Source organism: Ursus arctos, unplaced genomic scaffold (assembly GCF_023065955.2).
Source record: "Ursus arctos isolate Adak ecotype North America unplaced genomic scaffold, UrsArc2.0 scaffold_10, whole genome shotgun sequence".
NCBI classification, from domain to species: domain Eukaryota; kingdom Metazoa; phylum Chordata; class Mammalia; order Carnivora; family Ursidae; genus Ursus; species Ursus arctos.
The window spans coordinates 51,657,095-51,679,350 of record NW_026622764.1 but is presented as its reverse complement, the minus strand read 5'-3'; the positions used below and the strand labels follow the sequence as shown (position 1 = coordinate 51,679,350).

The window sequence follows — 22,256 nt, the reverse complement described above, 5'->3', positions numbered from 1 at the left end:
AGAAGTGTCTTTTGTATTTATGATCCTAATAAATATATTTTGAGAATACCTTTTCTTTTTTTTTTTAAGACTTAGTTATTTATTTGAGAGATAAGCATGAGCAGGAGGGGGACAGAGGGAGAGGGAGAGAGAGAATCTCAAGCAGACTCCGTGCTGAGCGCGAAGCCAAACGCAGAGCTCGATCCCATGACCCTGAGATCATGATCTGAGCTGAAACTAACAGACGCTTAAGCAACTGTGCCACCCAGGTGCCCCAAGAGTATCTTCTCTACACACCCATAGAAGTCATCCTTTTTAAGACTCAGGTCAGCTATCACCCCCTCTGGCATTCCTATCATGACCCTGTCCCCCCAGTTAGTTTCCAGAACTGCCTTAACAAAGTACCACAAACTCTGTGACAACTTAAAACAGAAACATCATTCTCTCAGTTCTGGAGACAAGAAGTCAGAAAACAAGGGCTTGTCAGGGCCATCCTCCCTCCGGGAAGGAACTAGGGAAGAATCTGTTGCCTGCTTCGTTTCTGGTTTTTGTTAGCGATTCTTGGTGTCCCCTGGCTTGCAGCTACGTCACTGAATCTCCACTTCCGCTGTCACATGGCATTTTCTCTGTGAGCCTGTGTCTCTCCTCTGCTTATGAGGACACCAGTCGTATTAGATTGAGTATGACATGGTCTTCACTTGATTACATCTGCAAAGCCCCTGTTTCTAAATGAAGTTACATCACAGGTACCAGGGGAGTCGTGACTTCAACCTCTCTGTTCAGAGAGATACGATTCAAGCCATTACAAACCTGTATTCCAGCCTGCTTTCTGTGCTTGCCTTCTCTGTGCTTATCGCCTCCTACTTAAATGTCTCACAACAGTTGTCATACAGTATTGTCATTTTCTGTTCAGGACTTTTTGCCGCCAGACCGTCACTTCACTGAAGGAGCGACTCATTTAATATCTTTATAGGCAAAGTACCTAGCGGAACTTCCAACACCTAGTAGGCACTCAGATGTTTGTCAAAAGAAATACTTCGTCGTCATCATCATGATCCTTTATGTGTCTACAGTATTAATAACATAGTTGTATAAGGTTACATAAATATCATACATAAAATACGTACTTATTAACATTGCACATAAGTGCTACCATTTGTAGTGTACTCACCATGTGCCGAACATTATGTTAAACACTTCAGATTTTTTTTTTTACATCCCATTTAATCCTCACAAGAATATTAAAATTTAAATATGATTATTCCCAATTTGCAGGTACTATAAATGAGGCTTAGGAAGATTCAATGTCCTGAGGTCGCACCACCAGTGCGTGGGAGACTCAGGGCCTGATCGCAGGGTACACTCGGTTGCAGATTTGGGCTCCTAACACGTTGATACGCTGCTTGCACACGGACCGTGCTCTCTGAGGCTCCCATTCTGTGGAGGTGGTACGTCTGGTGTTCATGCTCACATTTACCTGAAGAACACACGGAAGCCCAGAGAGGTTAAGGGACCGGTCAGCCCTAGGGCCCCTCAGCTGGTGCCCAGGTCCTTTCAGTTCGAGTTCACCTTTTTGCAAACTGCTTTCGTTTGTTGACCATGAAATGATTTTTAAGAGTATTAGAGAAAAGGAAGACATGGAATGAAAAGAAAAGCATGTACTCTAATAATCTGTGAGTGTAACTGACATGGCCGAAGGGTAGGGTTGTCAATTGCAATGAACAGAACGCGCCCATGTGTCACGACGTAGTTTCTCTGTCCAGTGATGATGGATCATAATCTGAGGTGATTCCTCTGGAGAAAGGAGGGGAGCTTCTGCATGTTGCTCAGAGCCTCTCCAGCCTGTCTCTCTGCCCCGGCCCCCACAAGCGTGGCATGTCCCTGGACTCAAGGTCCCGTCTGGGCCTCAGGTACAAGGAAGGGGGCCCTGGGGCCCTGGCCCTGCCTTCTGAGGACTCAGCATCCAGCTGGGCTTGACCCGGGTCGTGCTATGACCCAGACCCCAGGACTGATAACTGGGGTGCCCGTCTCCCTACACAAACCCTAGGCTTTTGTTCCCGTGTCTGGATCCTGCCTTCTCCAGCCTGAATCCCAGCTCAGGTGACCTCCCTGATTGTCAGTTTCTCTCAGCCTCTGACCCTGTCACATTGCTGCCAAACCTCACTTGCACCTGGACTGAGTCAGAACCTAGATCAGGCTGGCTCAGGCCCAAAGACCTGCCAAGGGAGTCTCCTGCTAAAGCTGGCCTGCCCGCTCTTGTGTTTTGTCTCTGCCCAGGACTAGACCTACTGCTAACCTCTAGCCTGATTACTGCCTCTTTCCTCTTATTATTCTCTTGGAACGTGGTGCCCTGTCTTCTGGGCCACACTTGTTCCTGGTGCTGACAGTGTATCTTTGTCCCCTAAGCCCCAGCCCAGCCCAGCATCCACACCCACACCTAAGCTAGTTAGGCCCTGCCTTGACCAAGACTGGCCTCTATTGCCTTTCTTCCAAGTGGGGTCGAGTTCTCATTTCAAATAATCAGACTTCAGTGAGGCGTTGATGGGAAAGGGCAGAAAGGGGGCCAGCCACTGGTCGGGGCAGTGGACAAATAGAGAAGGAGGGGTGAGGTGCAGCACAGCCGGCGGGGGGCCTCTGCCTGGCAAAGTGCACATCTGACCTTCACTGGAGGCCCATCCCAGTGAGAATAAAGTCAGAATGCACTAGCTTGAAAGGCAAGATCCCTTCTCCTCTAATCTGACTCCCGTGGCGCCTCAGGACACCGGTCACAGTGTCGCTTGCTCACCATGCTGTAGCATGGACATTGATTGGAGTCCCCCAGGCCGATGAGGCTGTCCCCGGCCCGTCTCTTCCTGGGCCACTGTGTCAGCCTTGGTTTACACTTCTCAACTCTTCTGCTGAATTTGGTGCCCATCTTTCATGTTCTCCTTAAACACGGTGATTTCCCCAAGTGGGGACCATATTACGGTTCCTGACTCCATATCTTGGCAGTAGGATGGGCCCAGGAAATGCCAAATGAATGAAGGAAAGAAACTGTCATGCCTCTTAACGTCCTGAACACAAAACCGTAACCTGCTCTCTGCAACATGGTCGTCTAATTGATAAAACACCGGACTACGTATGAATCCGTAAGCAGGATTTTTGTTTCTGGTTGTGTCTTGTCCAGTTGGGAACTGACAACGAGAAAGAAACATTTGCTGAGCTTTGGCCTTGGCGCTTCTGTGCTTGCTGTCTGCGGTACAAAGGGAGGCTGGACAGGGCTGCGGTCTTGGAAATAAATAACCCTGCCTCTTGTTTAAGTACAATTTCTAAAAGAAAGTTCTACTCTATACTTAATTGGATTCTCTCTTGCTGCAGTTTAAGCCTTCTTCCTCTTTTCCCTGAGTGGAATTATAACTCATTATCTCTGAAGTTCACAGGGGCAGCTTTTCTAAGCAAGACAAGGCACTGACTCGTAGACCTTGCATTCTCTCCTCACCTTTGTCTTCCTGTGCATGTGTCTTTCTCAGACTCCCAAAAAGTGTGCATTTGCTTTAATGAGTTAGTACATAATAGGTTCCTGTGCTATTTGAGAAAACAATTTCCATCTGTTCATATATTGTTAAAAAGTAATGGGTTCTTACTTAAAAATAAAGTCTAATCCTTCCCTACTTCCTCCTCTCAAATACTGAATCTCAGATCCTTTGAGGTCCAACATAATTTAAGTGTTAATTCCTTTCTAAGCTCTTTTCAAGCTACTGCACTCACCATGCAGATTTCATTAAACCTCAGAGTCTCTTCATATTGATGTCTCAGAAAAAGCAAAGTAACTCCTGCTCTATATTAAAATATTTTGCTCAAGAGTACTGTCTTTTGTCCCCATTTCTAAAGATGTATTTATTTATTTGGCCTTCAGAAAGGAAACAGAAGTCTGTTACAACTAAAAGAGAATGCAAGCGCTGGGCTTCTCATCTCATTTGTGGGAAACATCTGGTTATTGTAATTCACAGGGTTCGCTGTCCTGAGCGGTTTCAGCCTTAAATCACCCTGTGTTGGCAAACAACAGTGAGGGCCGGGCCAGGAAAGAAGCAGACGGATCTCATGCACGGAGTGAGATTAAATAAAGGCATACGCGTGCCAGTGTTTCAATTTCTATTATATTCACCTTGAAAGCCAATCTGTTGTTTCAGGGATGATGCCACTGAAGACCATTCTGTTCTCGAACTTCGTCCTTTAGACTTGGCATCTGGATCAGAAGGATACGTCTTGACTTTATTTTCTAAGAGCAGGGAAAATTTTTAGTAGTGACGTGTATCAGGTGAATGATCAAGTTGGGTCATTCTACATGGAGACTTGAAGGTAGTCAAAAGAGACGTGTTTACATAGGGAGCCAGAGACCGAGGGCCTGGTGCTGACTCTGCCATTTGATTGCTTTGTGATGTTGGGGATCCCAACTCAACCGCTTTCTGCCTCAGTTTCTTTATCTGTAAAATGAGGATAAGACCTGCGAAACTTTATGAGGATTTTAAATGAATAACCCAAGTGTGAATCTTGTCTCTGTCACATCCCAGATTTTATGTCTCTTCTATATCACTTGTTTTGAGCAATGTCAGCATAGAATCCTGGACTACCAGGGCCCCAAGAGATTATTCAGCCAAACAGTCCCATGTTACAGATGAAGAAACTGAGAACCGCGATTACAGAGGAAGTACCTAGAATGTCAAGGTGATTCCTTTGAATGAGAATGCTTACTTGGATTTATACTTACAAGTTGTTTTTTTTTTTTTTTAACAAAACCAAAATTGGAAAGAAAAAAAAAAAAACCAACCTAATTTCATTGAAGTCATGCCAGTACACTCTCAAGTTAGATGGATTTCCTAAGAAATGGGACAGCAGTCCTCTTGGGGGTTATAGATCACGATCACCCTGCTTATTCTGCTCAACCCAGAGGAAGAGCGGAAATATCCAGGAGGGAGAAAAGATAAGAGAGTAAGAAAAGAAAAGGGAGTTCATCGCCGAGGAGTCGCGGAGGGTCACCATGACCACTCCTGGTGGCCTGTGTGCCTGTGTGTCTCCCTGCATCATCACACCACCAGTGAGATTGTCTGCTTTCTGCAAACAGAAACACTCTCCGGGGAGGGAACCCTTCACAGCTACTCTCTGATACTCAGTACAGTATTCTAACACTCCCTGCTTGTAAATAAATCTTACTTATTTAGGAAAAGAACATCCCTGTATATCACCATTGAAATTACTTGTTTCATTACCACATTAAAAAAACAGTTCATTGCTTATATTGGAAAACCCATTCTTTTGGCCCCCTTTCATTTTTTTAAAAGATTTTATTTATTTATTCGACAGAGATAGAGACAGCCAGCGAGAGAGGGAACACAAGCAGGGGGAGTGGGAGAGGAAGAAGCAGGCTCATAGCGTAAGAGCCTGATGTGGGGCTCGATCCCATAATGCCGGGATCACGCCCTGAGCCGAAGGCAGATGCTTAACCGCTGTGCCACCCAGGCGCCCCTCATTTTTTTTTTTTATACAGAGCATAAATTTGTTTTTTGTTTTTCTTTTTTATAACAGGGCATAAAGATTTCAGGAGGGTGGTCAATTATTTATTTGTTGATTGAATTATAGGAAGAAAGTGAAATTATCCAATGGAATGCAGAAATGTATGCAGGCTGATTCTGTGCCTGCATGTCCTTAACCCAGCCATAGTAATCACTCTTTGTTTTTTATTTCCTGGGGGAAATAGGTGAGGTTGGACCTGAATGCATCATTATAAAGTATGCACATATAAATTGAACTTTTCCAAATCTAGGTCACTTGGATAAGAAGGCTCTTCTGATAAAACCAGATTGACAATTAGATTCACAGGGCACTTCAATGTTAAATGATATTCTTCCCACATTCTGGGTCATAAGGCAGCCAGCGTAAACAATACACCGATGTTAAGAAACAGAAAATCACATTCGCAACAATAGCAAAGCTTCATGGTGCATGGTTTTACACTTTAATATGCTATGTTCTGTTCTGCCATGTTAATGTTTTAAGTGATATAATTTCCTTTTCATGTAGGTTTAAGTTCATCTTTTTATTTTCTCTTTACCTTTCTGGAATAGCTTTCTATAATGCTACATCTTATGCCGGGAGACATTCCTAAAAAAAAAAAAAAAAAAAGGTAGAAAGCATAAAGTCAAATAATCTTTGCAGGAAAACAGCAAAAATAACAATGAAAATTGATTTAAGATCCTCCCAGCCAAAATGTTATCTTGTGTACTTTACAGACTCAATCTGTGTCCCAGGCTTTGATCCAGGCCTCAACATGATGACTGGGATCACCCCCATTAACCCAATGATACCAGGCCTGGGGCTTGTACCACCCCCACCGCCAACAGAAGTGGCTGTCGTCAAAGAAATAATCCACTGCAAAAGTTGTACTCTTTTCCCTCAAAATCCAAGTAAGTGATACCTGTGAGAAATATATGCTCCTCAATTTAAATTTCTTTCCCTTTTTTTTTAACGTAGCATCGCATGCACTTTCAGATGTGACTCAGAATTCTTCCACATGGATGCACAAAGTGGGGATCCATTGGGCATGAGGCTTTTGTCTCTAGATTAGCACGAATGTATGGGCCTGTGTCCAGGGGTTCCATCCAGGAGCTGAACTGACATCGTGAAGCCATGATGGGATGTATATACCCAGCATTAAGAATCTTTTTGCACGCAACGAAGTCTAGCATTTGCTGCAAAACATAGTGTGAAATATGTGAGCATTTCCATCCATCTTCACAAATGTGGGAGAAAAACTCTGAAATGTGCTTTGCTAGATGGAAAATTGAATTAATTTGGCAGTTAGCAATTTGGGGGGGAGCCCGCATCTCAGAGTTTCTGGGCCAAATGGCATTTGCTTGAAGGAAACATATATTTGATGAAATAAATGAGCCAGATTTTTTTTTTAATTCAGTCTCAGATACTAAGTTTATGGGCTTAAATAGCTAGAATTTTTTTTTATTCAGATTAATTAGTGTTGCCTTTTTGAAGTGGACTTTTCAGGCGATTGCTTTAGTAATCTACATATAAACTAGGTAAAATGTTGTGACAGTGTACGTTTTATCTTTTCCTACAGCCTCCCCCAAATGTAATCATTGGCTCATTTAAATGTGAATAGTAAAAAAAAAAATAAAGTGTTGTCTTCAGGCCTCGTGTTTCCCCAGCAGAGCAAGTACTGCGCATGCTCACAGGTCCTGCTCTCCGCCTTGCTGATCCTTTATCCCGCAGCAAGACAAAGCAGATAACAAGCCCCAGTTTTCCATCATGCTGTCATCTCATCATGCTTTGTACTTCGTGAAGTTTTTTCCCCCCATTTTCTGGGCTTCTATATTATGAAGGAGAAATTAAATTACGCTAACATTTGCTTCATCTCTGTTCGTGGACAAGCTTAGCCACCCTGTGTAGAAAGGACCACAGAAAGTAAAGGTTGGGAGGAGGAGGGGAGAGGAGGTAAAAATAGGGCAGCCCGCCATCAATGTAAGTCCGCGTAGACGTTTATCACGACTCAGAGTGGAGAAAGTTACTCTGCAAGTTCCACGTTCGCCAGGTGAACCAGCAATAGCGCAAATAAATAAATAAATAAATAAACGGCATACCCTTCTGTTTCTGTTGTGATCATTAGATCTTCCACCTCCTTCCACAAGAGAACGACCTCCCGGGTGTAAGACCGTGTTTGTCGGAGGATTACCAGAAAATGCTACTGAGGAAATCATTCAAGAAGTCTTTGAGCAGTGCGGTGATATTACAGCCATTCGGAAAAGCAAGAAGAATTTTTGTCACATTCGCTTTGCAGAGGAATTCATGGTTGATAAAGCCATTTACCTTTCCGGTACTTTGCATTACATAAGGGGTTTTCTAGACATTTTGTTATGTTTTGTGATGTTAATATCAGCTTATTTCCCTTTTGCCTTAACGCACAGTAAAGTCCTCACAGTTCGGGCTGGAAAGGGAGGACCTCTGCCTTTTTCCTTGGCTGCCAGAAGCTCTATGTTAAGTCTGTGAGGGCACCTCGCGGCAGGACGGGTTTCCCACCACCAGTCTTCAGGAATTCCATCAGAGTTTCTAATTAATGTTCTCAAGTGCTTATTAGATGAAAAGCAATATTATGAATACTGAGGACCATTATTATTAGGGGATGTAATTCCCTGGGGGAATAAAGTACTCTCCCAGCATAATTTCAGTTTTTCAGAAGTGGTTCACTTTCTAGACCCCAGGGTACCAAATCAAGATCAGTGTCCTTGCAGAAAGTAGTCCGTAGGTCCTAGGGGAAGGCCCGATATCATTGCCCAATTGCTAGCGCATTTAGGTATCCTGGTAAAGACTACCCCAGGATACCCGCTTCTTGGGCGCCAATTGATAGGGGGAGATTTTTAATGTTGAAATTGGACCTAGTGCTGCCCGTGGGTGTTGGAGCGAGCGTACCGAGGCTGTCCTCGAGGCCTTTGCCAAATGTAAGAGCTACACATCTGGTAGTGATATGTGGTTTGAGAGAGATGTGTGCTTGGATTCAACTCATTGCCATTCCCTCACGCTCTCCTGCATATTCCAGTCTGTCACTCTGCACACCACCTCTCTATTCCTGAGGCAAAGCTAATGAGGGAAGGTGAGAAAAGAATAGGGAAAAAAAAATCTGAATGCTACTGCCAGGCTTAATTCTTGCAGGCAGCTCCTGCTGCCATGGAATTCCCTTGCAAACCCGAAGCCTTGGGGTTATTCCAACTCTGCTGCAACTTTCCTGAGCCCAGGTAGCGATATGGAGAACTTTAAAACCCTTATTCCAATAAAACCTTACCAAGGGAGTGGGGGGTGGAATCTGAAAGCATTCTAAAATAGAGATGGAAGACGAAACATAGAAAAAATGTTTTACAACACACACATAGCTGTGTGTTTTATTTTCATGTATTCTTGGGCCATAGCATCAGCGTAATCTATTACACAGTTGGGGATTCTGTCGCGTGCGTGGCAATGGGTCTCACATGCCTCAGGCAAGATAACCTCTCTCTGACCCCCATTTTCTCGTCTGCAAAATTGAGGTAGTAACAGTACTAACTCATAGGATTACTATGAGGAATGAATCAAAATAATGGATATTAAGTGCTTAGCAGGGCACCTGCAACAATAGGAACCATTCAGCAAATGGTTGTTTTTAGCACAAATATCCTGAAGATGGTAAAAAAGGACTGAGTCTCGTTTCTCACAGACCTGCCCCGGGGAACCTGGGTTGTAACGACAGCTCTACCAATAAAACTATTACTTTACTCCACCTGATTAAACGAGAGGGTCAGAGTAGATCAAAAGTGCTTTTCAGGTCCAATGTAACACAGTGTTTCAACACAATCAGAAACCCCATGAGACATTGCCAAAGGGGAACAGGCCCAAATTGAGGCACGTGAAAGGTATTCCTGTATTTATTCCTTGACGCTAGGCTCTTCCCAACTTGGACCCTGGTCCTGCTTCTGAGCCAGGCTCCTGACTACTCCTTGGTCTGCCCCTTTGCGGCAGGAGGAGCCCACAGCAAAGGCCTTACCTCCAGCCTCTCTACCTGGAGGCACAGGGTCTCCCAGCTCTGCCTCAGCCACCCTGGGGAGGTTGTACGTCAGTCCAGGGGAGATCTGAAAAGCCGATTAACTGGAGAGGCAGGAGGGAGGGAAGGCTGCTCGTCCTGTGTGTGAGCTCCTGCAACCCCATACCCAGCTGGAAGGCCTAATTTTAGGACAGTTGAAGACCAAGCTAATTTTAGACTCAGCCTCATCAAGATCTCTTTTAAGGCCTTAATGATGATGTTTTGGTAAAAGAGAGGGTACTTTTTAGAACCAGAAATATCTGAAAAGTGATGCTCTGGACATGAGCAGAAGGGGGTCCTAGCTCTGGACCCAGGGCCGCTGGCCAGCCTTAGGCGGTGCTGTCCGCTCAGCTGTTAATGTATATGTCACAGTGGCTGGCTGACTTGTTAAGTTTCTATGACCCAGAACCAAGATACTCTCTGCTTTAGCATGAATTCTGCGCATATGTGATCGGATGTTTGCGTTTTGATAGGTATTGTTATATCTTCCCAATTTTAGAGAACACCATTTAAACCTAGGAGTGAGAAGGGCATAACAAGAATCAGATGTGAGATCTGTTTTGTATTTGTAACTTCTCAAAGGTGTGAAGTGCCCTACAGGGAAGAAGTCAGCCTCTGCAGGGATTTTCAGCTGAGTTTTCAACCCAAATGCCGAGATAATCCATTGAAATCTACCACGGAGATCCTGAACACCAGTGTAGTGCAGCCTGGCATTTCACAGCGGCGTCTCATTTGCAAAGCCCCTACCCAGCAAAAGTGCTCATTTTGCTCTCTCCTCTGGCAGCCCCCACAGCTGTGATCCTGCTGGGACCTGAATTTATGTTTTTAAAATCTGAGCGCCCCAAACGGAAGAGCAGCCTCAAAGCCAAGTCTTCTTCATTTGAAGTGAGGCTGGCTGGCTGGTTTCGGTTCTGTTTGTGTTGATTTTCAGATCAAGTTTCTGCACATCATCTTTATAAGTTGGGTAGCTCGCAGTAAATCCCCCAAAGACTTCCAGAGCCTTTTTTTTTTTTTGGTCTAGCTCTGCGCTCTTTGCACAGGCTCCCATGGCCTCAAAGATTGCGCGGACAATTTGTGCGGGGCTGCATGCCAGATGAGGTACTCCAGGGCTGTAAGGAAGGCAGCGGTGAGGCCTCTTGATTGAAGGTAAAATATTCTCCCGTGTGCCCCAGAGGATAAGTGGAAATAAAACAGCATTGCAAAATTGCCTGGTAATTGTGGCTTTTGCAGCTGCTGAGAGAGAATCGAGCAGCATTTTCTAGGGGAATGAAGCAATAACCTATGAGTGAGGTGTTGTGGAATTTACTTTGTAGATCTTTTTAAATACCATAGATATTCTTTATTTACTCCTACTCCACCTTTTTCCAAAAAAGAATCTAAGAACACTTATGCAATAGAGTTACCATAAATTGAAAATGTAACACCAGGGCCACAGAAACGCAGAGAGGGGGAAAATGCTACATGCTAAATTTGTCTCCGAGCTTCCTGGAAGCCAGAGGGAAGAAGGAGTTACGGTAAGTGCCCTGGTTCTTGAGGTCATCCTCTCAGCAACAGTGGCTTGAAAGATGGGTAGGGGACCCTCGGAGACACCTCCCAGAAGTGTGTTTATCCCCAAATGCGTAATCAGCTGAACTTGGCAGTACTTCCTCATCACTGGGGAGAAGGGTAATTGCTTCCCACCTCCTGTGGGAAGAATGCAGTGCCTTTCATCTGGGGGAAAAAAAAAAAGGCGAAAGCTCCCCAGGGTGCCTTGAGAGCCCGGACAAAACGATACCCTCATCACGGTGGTGACACTGTGACGCCACCGGCCTTTCCGTTCCTTTCAGGTTACCGGATGCGATTAGGCTCTAGCACGGACAAAAAAGACTCAGGCCGCCTGCACGTGGACTTCGCCCAAGCCAGGGACGACTTCTACGAGTGGGAATGCAAGCAGCGGATGCGCGCGCGCGAGGAGCGGCACCGGCGCAAGCTGGAGGAGGACCGGCTGCGGCCGCCCTCGCCGCCGGCCATCATGCACTACTCGGAGCACGAGGCCGCGCTGCTGGCCGACAAGCTGAAAGGTAGGGGGCCGCCCTCGCGTCGCTGCCCGGGGGGGGGGGGGGGGGGGCCCCAGAGACCCACCGCGATCCCCGCATGACCCGCCCCAGACGTCTCGGTCCCTCAGGCGTGCTGAGTGCGTGCCCGCGAGGTCACTCGGAAGCAGGAGACGCTTGGCTTCCTCCTGCTGTCCGGACGGAGCCCTGCCCCTTCCCACCGGTGTTCTCGGTGCACGCGTGCGTACGTGTGCGGTCACTCAGCACGGTTCGTGGAAAAGGGCGGGAGAGTCATGCGCAACAGGCCCAGCGCGGACTCCTTCTTCCCACCTGTGTTGCCGGAGCGAGGCTAGTGTCTCCCGTGGGCGGGCGGGTCCTGGAGTTTCCGCCCACCTGGACTCTTGACAGGGTCCCCCTTGACGCCCGTGGGAAACGGCGCTGGGGTCTGTGGAGGGTAGAAGAGAAAGGTAGAAAAGGATCCTCGCCGTCTGAGATGGAGTTGAAGGGACACTGTTGACACCTACAGAATAATTAGGAATAAAAACGAGTACATTTCATTTCTTCAGAATTTGCTGTGCTCCTTTCACACGTTGGATGCTATGGGGGATTAAGCCACATGGAGGCTTTAGTACCTGACCCGTGAACTGCAGATGATTGGGGCGGGACCAGATTTTAGCTCGGGATCCCACGTATGTGTGAATTCTCTTCCATTACTGATCGGAGTCGCGTAATCTGAGCGGCGTCTGCATCTACGGGCAAATGACGGTCAGACCTTCCTCAGGCCGTTGGACGCGTCAGGTTAGAGTAGCTGGCCACACCCAGGTGTCTCGAGTAAATGATTAACTGCAGTACAAAGCCAACCACAGGGCAGTCAACCAACATAGGAGCAACGTGCTTTGGGAACACAGGGGCAAGTGTTGATGAAGGTATGGAGAAAACCTTCACAGAGGAGACCTGTGCAGGCTAAACAAAGTTTTCTTTCCCAGGAGAAGAAGGGCCTTAAAGACATTCCGCTCAGAGGCAGGTGCCCTAGGGAAAAAAACACAAGCAATCAGAGAGGAATGCGGCACAGGAGAAGGGCAAGGGGCCTGATCCAGCTCACCTGAGAGTGGCATGGAAGTTTCTAGAGCAAGGTGGAGCAGGAAGAGCAGTCTGGGGCCAGATGGTCTGGCCCCGAAGGCTGCTGCCGGATTTGGGTTTTACTCCCTAAGCAGCGGAGAAGCCATTAAAGATTTCGTATGAGAAGAGAGATGTGATTGGTCCTTGGAGTGTTTTAGAGCATAGCTAGTGTACTGCTGGCAGTGTGTAAAGTGATTGGATGTTTTCACTAAATGCAATGTGTGAAAGCTGCCCAAAACCTATTTTAGGAGGATAGGAGGTTGACATTCTGTTTCTTTAAAAGAAAATTCTTTTAAAAAGGACTTCTGCTTCTAGCCCTCATGCCCTGTTCAGGCCTTGGGATCCCCTAATCGTAGCTGCAATGCCCCCACTGTAACTACCGAGGGCTCTTTTGCCAACGGCCCGTGCTCTGCTGCTCTGGGACGGCCTGTCTTACAGACATAAATACATAGGCCATGGGTGTCCCTTTAACAAAAACCACACAAAACGCAAACACAGGCATCATCTTCTTTTTCCATCCAGGCTACAGTGTACATAAGGAGTGGCCAGAATGAGAAAGAGCAACATCCTCAACCAGGAATGTTGATTGTGGAGCAAGTAGTTTTTTCTTTCATTTCCTGCACATTGTGCATTAGCAGCTTACGTGCTATGCCAGACGTGACAGGAACTAGCGTCTTGGTTCTGTGACCTCTCGGAGGGATTTCACAAAAGCTTGGCCTCCTCCTCTCCTTTTTAAGGAACCAACCCAGAAATGTCTATGCCCGTAAGAGGAACATGGCATTGCCTTTGCCGTGAGAGGATCACAGATTGGGATGTCAATCGGGTGAAGTAATTTGCAAGCTTCGCCATTTCAAAAATATATATTTATATAGATGAGTATAATTTGCAGAATTTAGGAGCTGCACCTTCGCCAAGTACTGTGTGATCCCTTGAGAGAACAGATTGGAAAATTTAATAGATGGCAGTTACAGTAGAATGAACTAGCTGGGGATACATCTCAGGCAACCAGTCAGGTAATATCAAGCTTGACAATTTCAACCCAAGCACAGAGTTTGGAATATAAACAGCATTTAATTGCTTAGGAAATTGGCTGCCTCAGAGAGGAAATCCACTCTATGCTCCTTATAACACTGCAAAACCAGGCTGGAGGGGCCAAGGAAACTGCTTCCCTGAAGATGATTTCATTGATGTGGGGATAAAAAAAAAAAAAAATACAGTCAAAACCCAAGGTAAAGAAGCCTGAATAAAAAAGAAGATGGAAATACAGTCTGAAAAATACCTAATTGGATTTGATTTTTTTTCCCTCCCCTGAGAAATCATACTATCTTAGGTTTATTACCAACATTTTCCCCCATTTTACATTGTACTTGTTTATTCTTGCAGTTTTCTTTTTGAGAATCAGCTCTATCTAGCAAAATCTGTACAAGCCAACTCTTTATTATGACCGACAAGGCCCTCTACATACTGCCCAGCGTTAAAACTATGCACATAGTAAATGCGTCATGCCTTTCTCTCTTCTTCAGCGATTTGGACCTTTGAGCACGTTGCATTTCTGACCACTGGTGGCACCAGGCGTGGTCAGAGGTGTGGGGGAGGGACGCGCGGCCAGCATTGCACAAATATTTGTGTCACTCTTTACCATATAAAGGGGAACTGTGCAAATGAGCACGGGGGGGGGGGGGGAGACAACAGCACGCAAGCCCCTGCCTCACAGAGTTTAGACTTCTGGTGTGATAGAGACGATTACAAAGCACCGTGTACTTCCCGCCATCGTGTGTGAGAAGCGCTGCAGGCTATCCCAGGAGCCACCCGGATCCCAGCTGGACAGCGACAGGGTGAGGGGGCGGATCTTCTGAGACCAGCTAACCCCAGATCCGGTGGCCACTGGGCCTTCTTGAAGGTGGAGGAGATGTCAAGTTGTAATCATGTAGTATCTAAGGCAGGGTCTGTTACGTTAATACAAATTCTAAAAAAGAAAATTAGCAGGCACCCTGCTGATTAAATAGACATTGTTCTGAGACAATTCAGCTTAATGAAGACTGACTGGGAAGTAACTGCTCACAGACCCAAAGTTTATAGCATGGCTTTGAGAAAGTGAGAAGAAGCTCAATAACACCATAATTACACTTTATTGGAAACAGTAGCACCAGGCAGATGAGATAATGAATTTCAGTGTGTCTAACACAGACCATCCACCCCTGGAGGAACCCTGTGTTTGGACTGTGGAAGGAAGAGACTGATTAGACGGTGAGAAAGATTATATCCTAATTCACTGGAGATTTCTCCTGGCAAGAGCATTTAAAAGTTTTTGTGTACTTTTTTCCCCCTTTGGAAAGCTTCACATAATCTTTCATTATGTGATGAAATGAAGAGTTTCTGCATCAGGTGAAGTTTTGACAAAGCTTTGAAGCAGTGCCCTTGGGATCCCCCTGGTGTCTCATCATGAATTCGGTTCTCCCGGGATCAGCATTTATAATTTCCGGAGGGCTAGACTCTGATTTGCATACAGAATGGCCCCGTGTCAGCCTGCTGGGGGGGGGGGGGGTTGGCCGTGGTGCCGGCATTTTGCTGAGACGGTTGTCAATATTTATGGTTCCAAGAAAGTAAAAATCGATAATGCTGTAAGCCAAGTGGAAGTTCCATTAGCTAAAAGCCAGGCTTCCTTCTTAGGGCAAGGGAAATGAGAAGCACAGGAGCCTGCTTGAGAATCACTTCCTTAGGCGTTATTGACCTTCACAGAGGCAAGATAGGCCATGGCATCTAGAAACATTTTGCTTGATCCAAAAGCAGAAATAACCAGTGCATTTTCGTATTGCCGCCCCCTCCCCCTAGTTTTTTCATTTTTACAGCTACTACAGAGTTGGGGGCGAGTGTGTGTGTGTGTGTGTGTGTGTGTGTGTGAGTGTGTGTGAGTGTGTGTGAGTGTGTGTGAGTGTGTGTGAGTGTGTGTGAGTGTGTGTGTGTGTGTGTGTTGGAGGGAGAGGGGTGCATTAACCATTTGTATCGCCTTTCCTGCTACCTGCGGTTTGGAGGATAGATAAGGTTACACCCCTTTTAATGGTTCATTGAGCAGCCAAAAAATGGAGACTTGTTTAGGGATGTCCAACGTTGAGGGACACATAGTGAAATTTTAGGGATGTTTTAGTAGTAATGCTTGGCCATCCTGGAATCCCCCTTCTGCATGGGTCAATATATGACTCTACACTGTAAGCTGTTTCCAGCTGTCATAGAAGCCAGAAGTCAGTGATAGCTGGATCATCACACCATTCACACGATTCAGTGTGTGTGTGTGTGTGTGTGTGTGTATATACCACCACTTTTTGGGGAAAAAAATGTGTTGTAGAACATCTTCCTTTGATCTCATTCTCAGGACATTTTATTCAACGTCAATCTCCTCTCTTGTTGTTCCTTTATAGACCCAGCCATAAATAAGGGTATTACAGCCCACCTAAGTTTTCATATTCAGTGTTCATGGCCTGGCTCTCATCCCACCTATTGTTCTGAAAATCAAGTCCACACACAAAGAGGGAGAAAAAACTGCTTACCAATTTGAGTCCTTTTCCCCTTTGTTATCTGTTCATCAGTTTGATTGAAGTTCACCGTGTGCCCACCTGCTGAGTCCTGGGCTCTGCGTCGTGGCCCTGGGGTTTCAGATAGGACTGCAGCACGGGCCTGGCCTTTGAGGAGCTTGTAGTTCAAGGGTGGCTAAAGGATATTCTAGCAGTGGAACCATGACTTACAAATATAAAAAGAACATGTGCCAGTGATTTTACTAAACTCATTTAATTAATGAGAGAATCAGTAAGATGTTAAAAACTGGTTCAAAAGAGAATTTATCTGTAATGATTTATATTTTCTACTGGACAAAAATTCACCTACATTGTTATGGAGAATTATTTGCATTGTTATCAGCTCCGCAATTCATATTCTGTCCCTGAAGAGTTATAAGATAGCCTGGCCAAAAACAATTAAAGATTCACTCCCCTATAGAATCAGACCATTCTGGGGGCTAGGGGGCAATGGAGAGGGTTCTCAGGCCCATGGCCAGCATTTGACTGAAAGGATCTACAGTAGTCTCTATGCCCATTTCCAAGTTGTGGACATTTTTTTTCACTTTTTTTTTTTCCCCCTGGAATAGGGATGCCAGGTGCTAAAGCAGCTATTCGTCAAATGGGGGTGGGAGAGGTTAGGGACAAGGATTTGCAAAGCTTGTAAGGATCACATCAAATCCTTTCAATATTCTCTACTATCTCAGCTGCTACTTTCCATTTTGGGGTTTTGTCATCTTTTAACTTAGATGAGCTCCCAGCCAATTTCCCTGGTTTTCATTGACTGATTTCTTCCAGCGCTTCCAAAACTTGAATGTGCAGATGAATCACTTAGAGTAGGATGCAGATTCTGAGTCAGGAAGCCTGAGTAAGGGTGAGTCTGCATTTTCAAGGAACTCCCAAATGAGGCTCAAGCTTCAGGTCTTTGAATAGCAAAGATTTATCCCATGTGGAATTTTTTAAATGCCTACTATGTGCCAGGTGCCCAAGAAACACGGAAGAGGGAGGACGAGGGAAGGAGGTTGATAAAGACTGAAGCGAACAGAAATGAAATGAGATGGATATGAATTTAGGTAGTGACATTGAAGGAAGATAGTCATTATAATATTATTTATTCCTCACAAAACTAAAGTTGGTCGTTATTTCTCCAGAATTAAAAATGCTTTCAAAAGGATTTTTGAGTCATTTGACAAGCTGGTTAGTTAGTGCCTTACTGAAGAAGGCTCTGCTTCCCTGTGATTGTCTGACATCCTTCTTAACTTTCATTGCCAGTGGTAATGACCTCAGAGTTCTGAAGGGTAAAGGACCAGCTAGCTGAACTGCCAGGAGAACATTTATCTCTGGGAGACACTGTGCAAACACTCTTTAACACGAAATTGACATGTTTCTTGCCCGCTGATGTTTCCCAACTTCTGACCACTGAGTCTGTGGCTCTCTCACACTCATCACTGCAAGTCTATTAGAAATAGCATAATCAAATATAGATAAACTGCAAAGAGAAAAACTCCAAGTGGCCAGAAGATTGAAATATGTTTTATCCTCATGTGAGCCCTTCAGAACTGGAGACCAACCCATAAACCAACAATCACTATATAGAGTGACTAATGTTTAAGTAGCAGGATATGTAGGGAATTATGGAAACATAGCAAACAGACACCTAATTCATGTTAGGGCTACAGAAAACCTGCCTTCATGAAAGACACTGAACTGAAGCTGAATCTTGAGGGAAACAGAACAGGTGGACCAGGAACGTGAAGGTTCCGGGAATGAGTGCACAGACACGCAGAGGCTGGGGGGCACGGCCAGGGTGTGTAACAAAGGGGAGAGCGCTCAGGGAATGGGGGATGGATAGAAGAGGAAAATGCAAATCAAGAAAAGTCATGGGGCAGGGGCGCCTGGGTGGCACAGCAGTTAAGCGTCTGCCTTCGGCTCAGGGCGTGATCCCGGCGTTATAGGATCGAGCCCCACATCAGGCTCCTCTGCTATGAGCCTGCTTCTTCCTCTCCCACTTCCCCTGCTTGTGTTCCCTCTCTCGCTGGCTGTCTCTATCTCTGTCAAATAAATAAATAAAAAATCTTTAAAAAAAAAAAAAGAAAAAGTCATGGGGCAAACGTCCAGTAACCCGGGTGTGACATCACGAAGACCCCGATCAGAAAACACTGCACTATTTTTTAATGAGCAAATGGTCCATAGTCCCTCCTTAATGCACCAATCTTCCCAATTCTTACTGTGGAAAAAGCACGTCTGCACATTCTATTTTCTAAATGGCACCCATGTTCAGGGTTATGCCTAAGCATGTTCACAGGAAGTATTTGGAATTTTTATAACTGCATCTTTGATGTGATTTTTATGAGCAGTGTTAATTCCTTTTTGCATGAATACCTTTAATAATGCTGCAATTTAAATCCTGTTTAAATTAGTTGATATTGTTTTCTGTTTTCTCAGTGATCTTCCCACTGAATACAAAATTGAATTTACGGTTGAATATTGAAAATGACCGCTCCCAATACACTCCTGTAGCCATTCAGAGTGAGTTGCTTGGTCAGTCTTAATTAATATAAAGACACTTCTTACATACCAACAGATATTGACCAAACTTACCAATTGTGCCTTAACTAATGTTTTCACATTTAATCTGCATGTCAGTACATCAATTATACATTGGTCTGGTAGTTTTAGAAAGTTCAGAAATGAGGATAAAATTGGGAGTTTTCAAAAGTATATACTTCTTTTAAGCTAATGGAATCCTGCCTACAATTACTTGTGTTACATATTTTTTTTTAACACTTGTTAAAACGTAAGCAGGTCTCTTGCCTGCTCACTTTATAAATTGTATATTTTCAGTTGCTTAGTCCTAAAACTGCTGTTTCTCTTTCTGAAAACTATCAATTAACTTATGATCTGCTGGTGAACTTACGCTCTCCGTCTAGGAGCGAAGAACAATAAAATTTGGTTTTCAGATCATTTGAGCAAACGTACCTTTTAAAAACTGAAGTGTGTTCTCCCTGACAGTAAATTAGTGTATTTATGAACTCAGTGACCACAAGCAAGAGAAGGAAAAACAACCAGTAATAGGAGGGAAAGATAGAACAACATCGTTCTCTCTCCTAGTAAGCTCGACGACAAAATCACGGAGGGTTTTCTTTGTGTTATGCAGAAAGTCCCAGCAAAGGGGAAAAATGGTACATGGAGTCAGTGTTTTCTTTTTTGTTGCTGTTATTTTTTAAGAGGGGGAAAAAAAGATTCTTATAAGCGTTAGGTTTATTCGTGCTGTCTTTTGGGAGGTCCATTCTCCTAACATATATTGGCAGGGAGAGAGGTAGAGAGCGCGCGCGGGAGGCAAAATTTATTCTGACTGTAATGGTCACAGTGGGCCTCTCACAAACATAATGCTAAATTATGGGCCTCTCCATGGGCTGAACGTAATGTTAAGTTGTGTGATGGATTTTATCTTACACAAGCCGCTCCGGTCCATGAAATGAGATAAGAAACCGCTGTAGCTGGAGTTCACAGAGGGTTGAGCTCAGACTGAAATTCCAGAGTTAACAAAATTGGATGAGCCAGCTGTGAGACCGCACGCGTGCGTTCTGTGCCTGTGCGTGGAGATCTTCGAGAAAAGGCACCTTTCCTTTGCGCGGTGCCCCGCGGGCGTTCCCAGGGCCTGTTACGTCCTCTGGTGGAGGTGTGAGGGCAGACGGGGCAGGTTTGCCCTGAAAAAAAGGTTGATTCGCAGCCCCAGACTGCCCCTGCCACAGTGGGACAGGGCCGGGGTGGGTGTTGATCAGTAGGGTGTGTTTGGTAGGTCCTTCCACCCTGGAGAAAGCAGAGCACACCCCCCACACACTGGGTCAGGCTGATCGTACCTTCGTTCCGGACATGTACCTCTGATCCAGCAACAGCCCCAGCAAGGAAGTTGTGTACCATCTGGGAGGGGGCCTCTGGCAGAAAAAGTACTAAAGGTATTTCTACAACACGCTATGAAATTCACCAGTTTGTATGATGTGTAACATACCAACAACAACGGTTGATTAAAAAACATTTGGTGAGTGAGATAAAATAAAACTCCTTCACCAAATATGAATCACGCTCTGTCCAGTCACTTGGGGTGTGTGTGTATGTATAAACAATATATAATGTACAAAAATATATAATATAGAAAATATATGCAAACACAAAGATACACACACCATGTTTCTGATGTTCGTCCAGTGGAGGGAACATAATAGGCACTCAGTATTTATCAAATAAATGAGTATGAATCTGAATCCTCCAGTTTAATTTTGCTCCTGATTTTTAGAATTCAGAGCCTACCTAGTTTTCTTGAAAAACACAGGATACTTTTCTGAAGTCCCATTTTCCAAGGCTAGCAATACATAAGTGGAAGACTTCTGCCCTCAAGTTTGCCTGGCAAGTACGCAGTGAGCCTTCAGCAGTAGGTCGATTAATGTTGTGATAGTTGACATACAACTTCCAGTTCTAATTAACTTAATTACCTTCAACCTTGCTTTTTTTCCTACTTCTAAGCCATACAACAGAGGTCTGTTCCAGTAACCGTTCCCAAACAGGCAAGTTTATTTGCTTTCTTTCAAATAACTATCATTTATTTACAGGTGGAACTTCATTCCCCACCCCCATACCAAGTTCAAATGGGTTCCAATAAGGCTTCCAAACGGCTTTGGGAGAAAACACCGACCACCCAGATAACAAGTCCTCTTTTGTTGAAACCAAGGAAATATTCTGTTTTTCAACCTAATTAAATATGTTGTATTAAACCTAAGATGAAATTAGTTTTGAACTGTAATAGAAAAAGAATTGGCTAATTCCTACTACCGCCTTGGGAATAATATCTTCCATTACATCCAATTTTAAAATAGTTTAATCTTCCACCCATATTTTGACACTAACTCAGCTGATTCCAAGTCAGAAAACTAGTATCATTGTATGGTACATCTGATGAAAGGATAAAGAAGTGGAGACCAGATGATGACAGTTTTTCAAGCCAGTCTTAAGAAAGAGGAATCAGGGTTTGGCATACCGCGTTACCAAGAATAGCCAGAGCAGATGTAAAACTGAACTCACCAGGTTCGTAGAGGAGAGCGTGAACCAGCATTTGTTTCTTGGATGGCTCTACAGCACCATGGAGTTCGAGGCAGAAGGGGAAGCCACGTGATGCTCGAACAGTTAGTCTTGGGAAAGCTAATTTGTCAAGTTCAGAAATTGCATCCATTAAGATGGTCCGTGTTCTGTCTTTTGAGAAGAACCCAGAGTAAAGTCCATTTTCTTACCTTGGCATGATTTGTACTTGGTGGTTTTCCATTTCCAGATGATAGCAAGTTTTCAGAGGCTATCACGGTGCTCCTTTCCTGGATCGAACGAGGGGAGGTGAATCGGCGTTCCGCAAACCAGTTCTATTCCATGGTGCAGTCGGCCAATAGCCACGTCCGCCGGCTGATGAACGAAAAAGCCACCCACGAACAGGAGATGGAAGAGGCCAAGGAGAATTTTAAAAATGCCTTAACGGGAATCCTCACTCAATGTAAGTACATCTTGGGGGCCATGTGTTTTTGTTGTGATTTTGCCTTTTCTTTTGCATTCATTTAATTTTTGTTTTCGTTTGGGGGTAAGTAGTTCAATAATTTCCCATTTTACTCCATATTGAATGGCAAACCTCATAACGTATTTCATGTTCTGTGGCAACTTGGAGGAGCACGGACCCTGCCCTGAGAGCTTACTTCTCAAGGTGAGCAACGTTTCTGTAGCTTTTCCTCAGAACGCCAAACCCGGCCACCGGGGCAGGGCAGCCAGCTGCTTCTGTGCCTGCGGGACCCAGCACAGGTCACCCACACCTGCGGGACGGCCGCCCTTTACCTGCGGGCTGGCCCCACACGCGGGACGTGACCTGCGTGTCCTCCTAGTGCTGACAGTAGGAAGCAGACCCCAAACACATTGTCCTTGAGCTCCGTTTAGGATGAAGGCACCATC

General features: G+C 45.0%; 1 protein-coding gene across 4 annotated transcripts in view; it reads left to right on the top strand.

The window, feature by feature from the left end:
* ENOX1 (ecto-NOX disulfide-thiol exchanger 1) overlaps positions 1 to 22,256 on the top strand; it is a 539,166-nt gene that overhangs the window by 377,014 nt on the left and 139,896 nt on the right. For all 4 annotated transcript variants that reach the window (XM_057308447.1, XM_057308444.1, XM_057308442.1 and 1 more), the window contains 4 exons: positions 6,246 to 6,419; positions 7,634 to 7,840; positions 11,401 to 11,634; positions 21,598 to 21,810. In XM_057308447.1, coding sequence (XP_057164430.1) covers positions 6,246 to 6,419; positions 7,634 to 7,840; positions 11,401 to 11,634; positions 21,598 to 21,810 — 828 coding nt within the window. The remainder of the gene's footprint in view (positions 1 to 6,245; positions 6,420 to 7,633; positions 7,841 to 11,400; positions 11,635 to 21,597; positions 21,811 to 22,256) is intronic.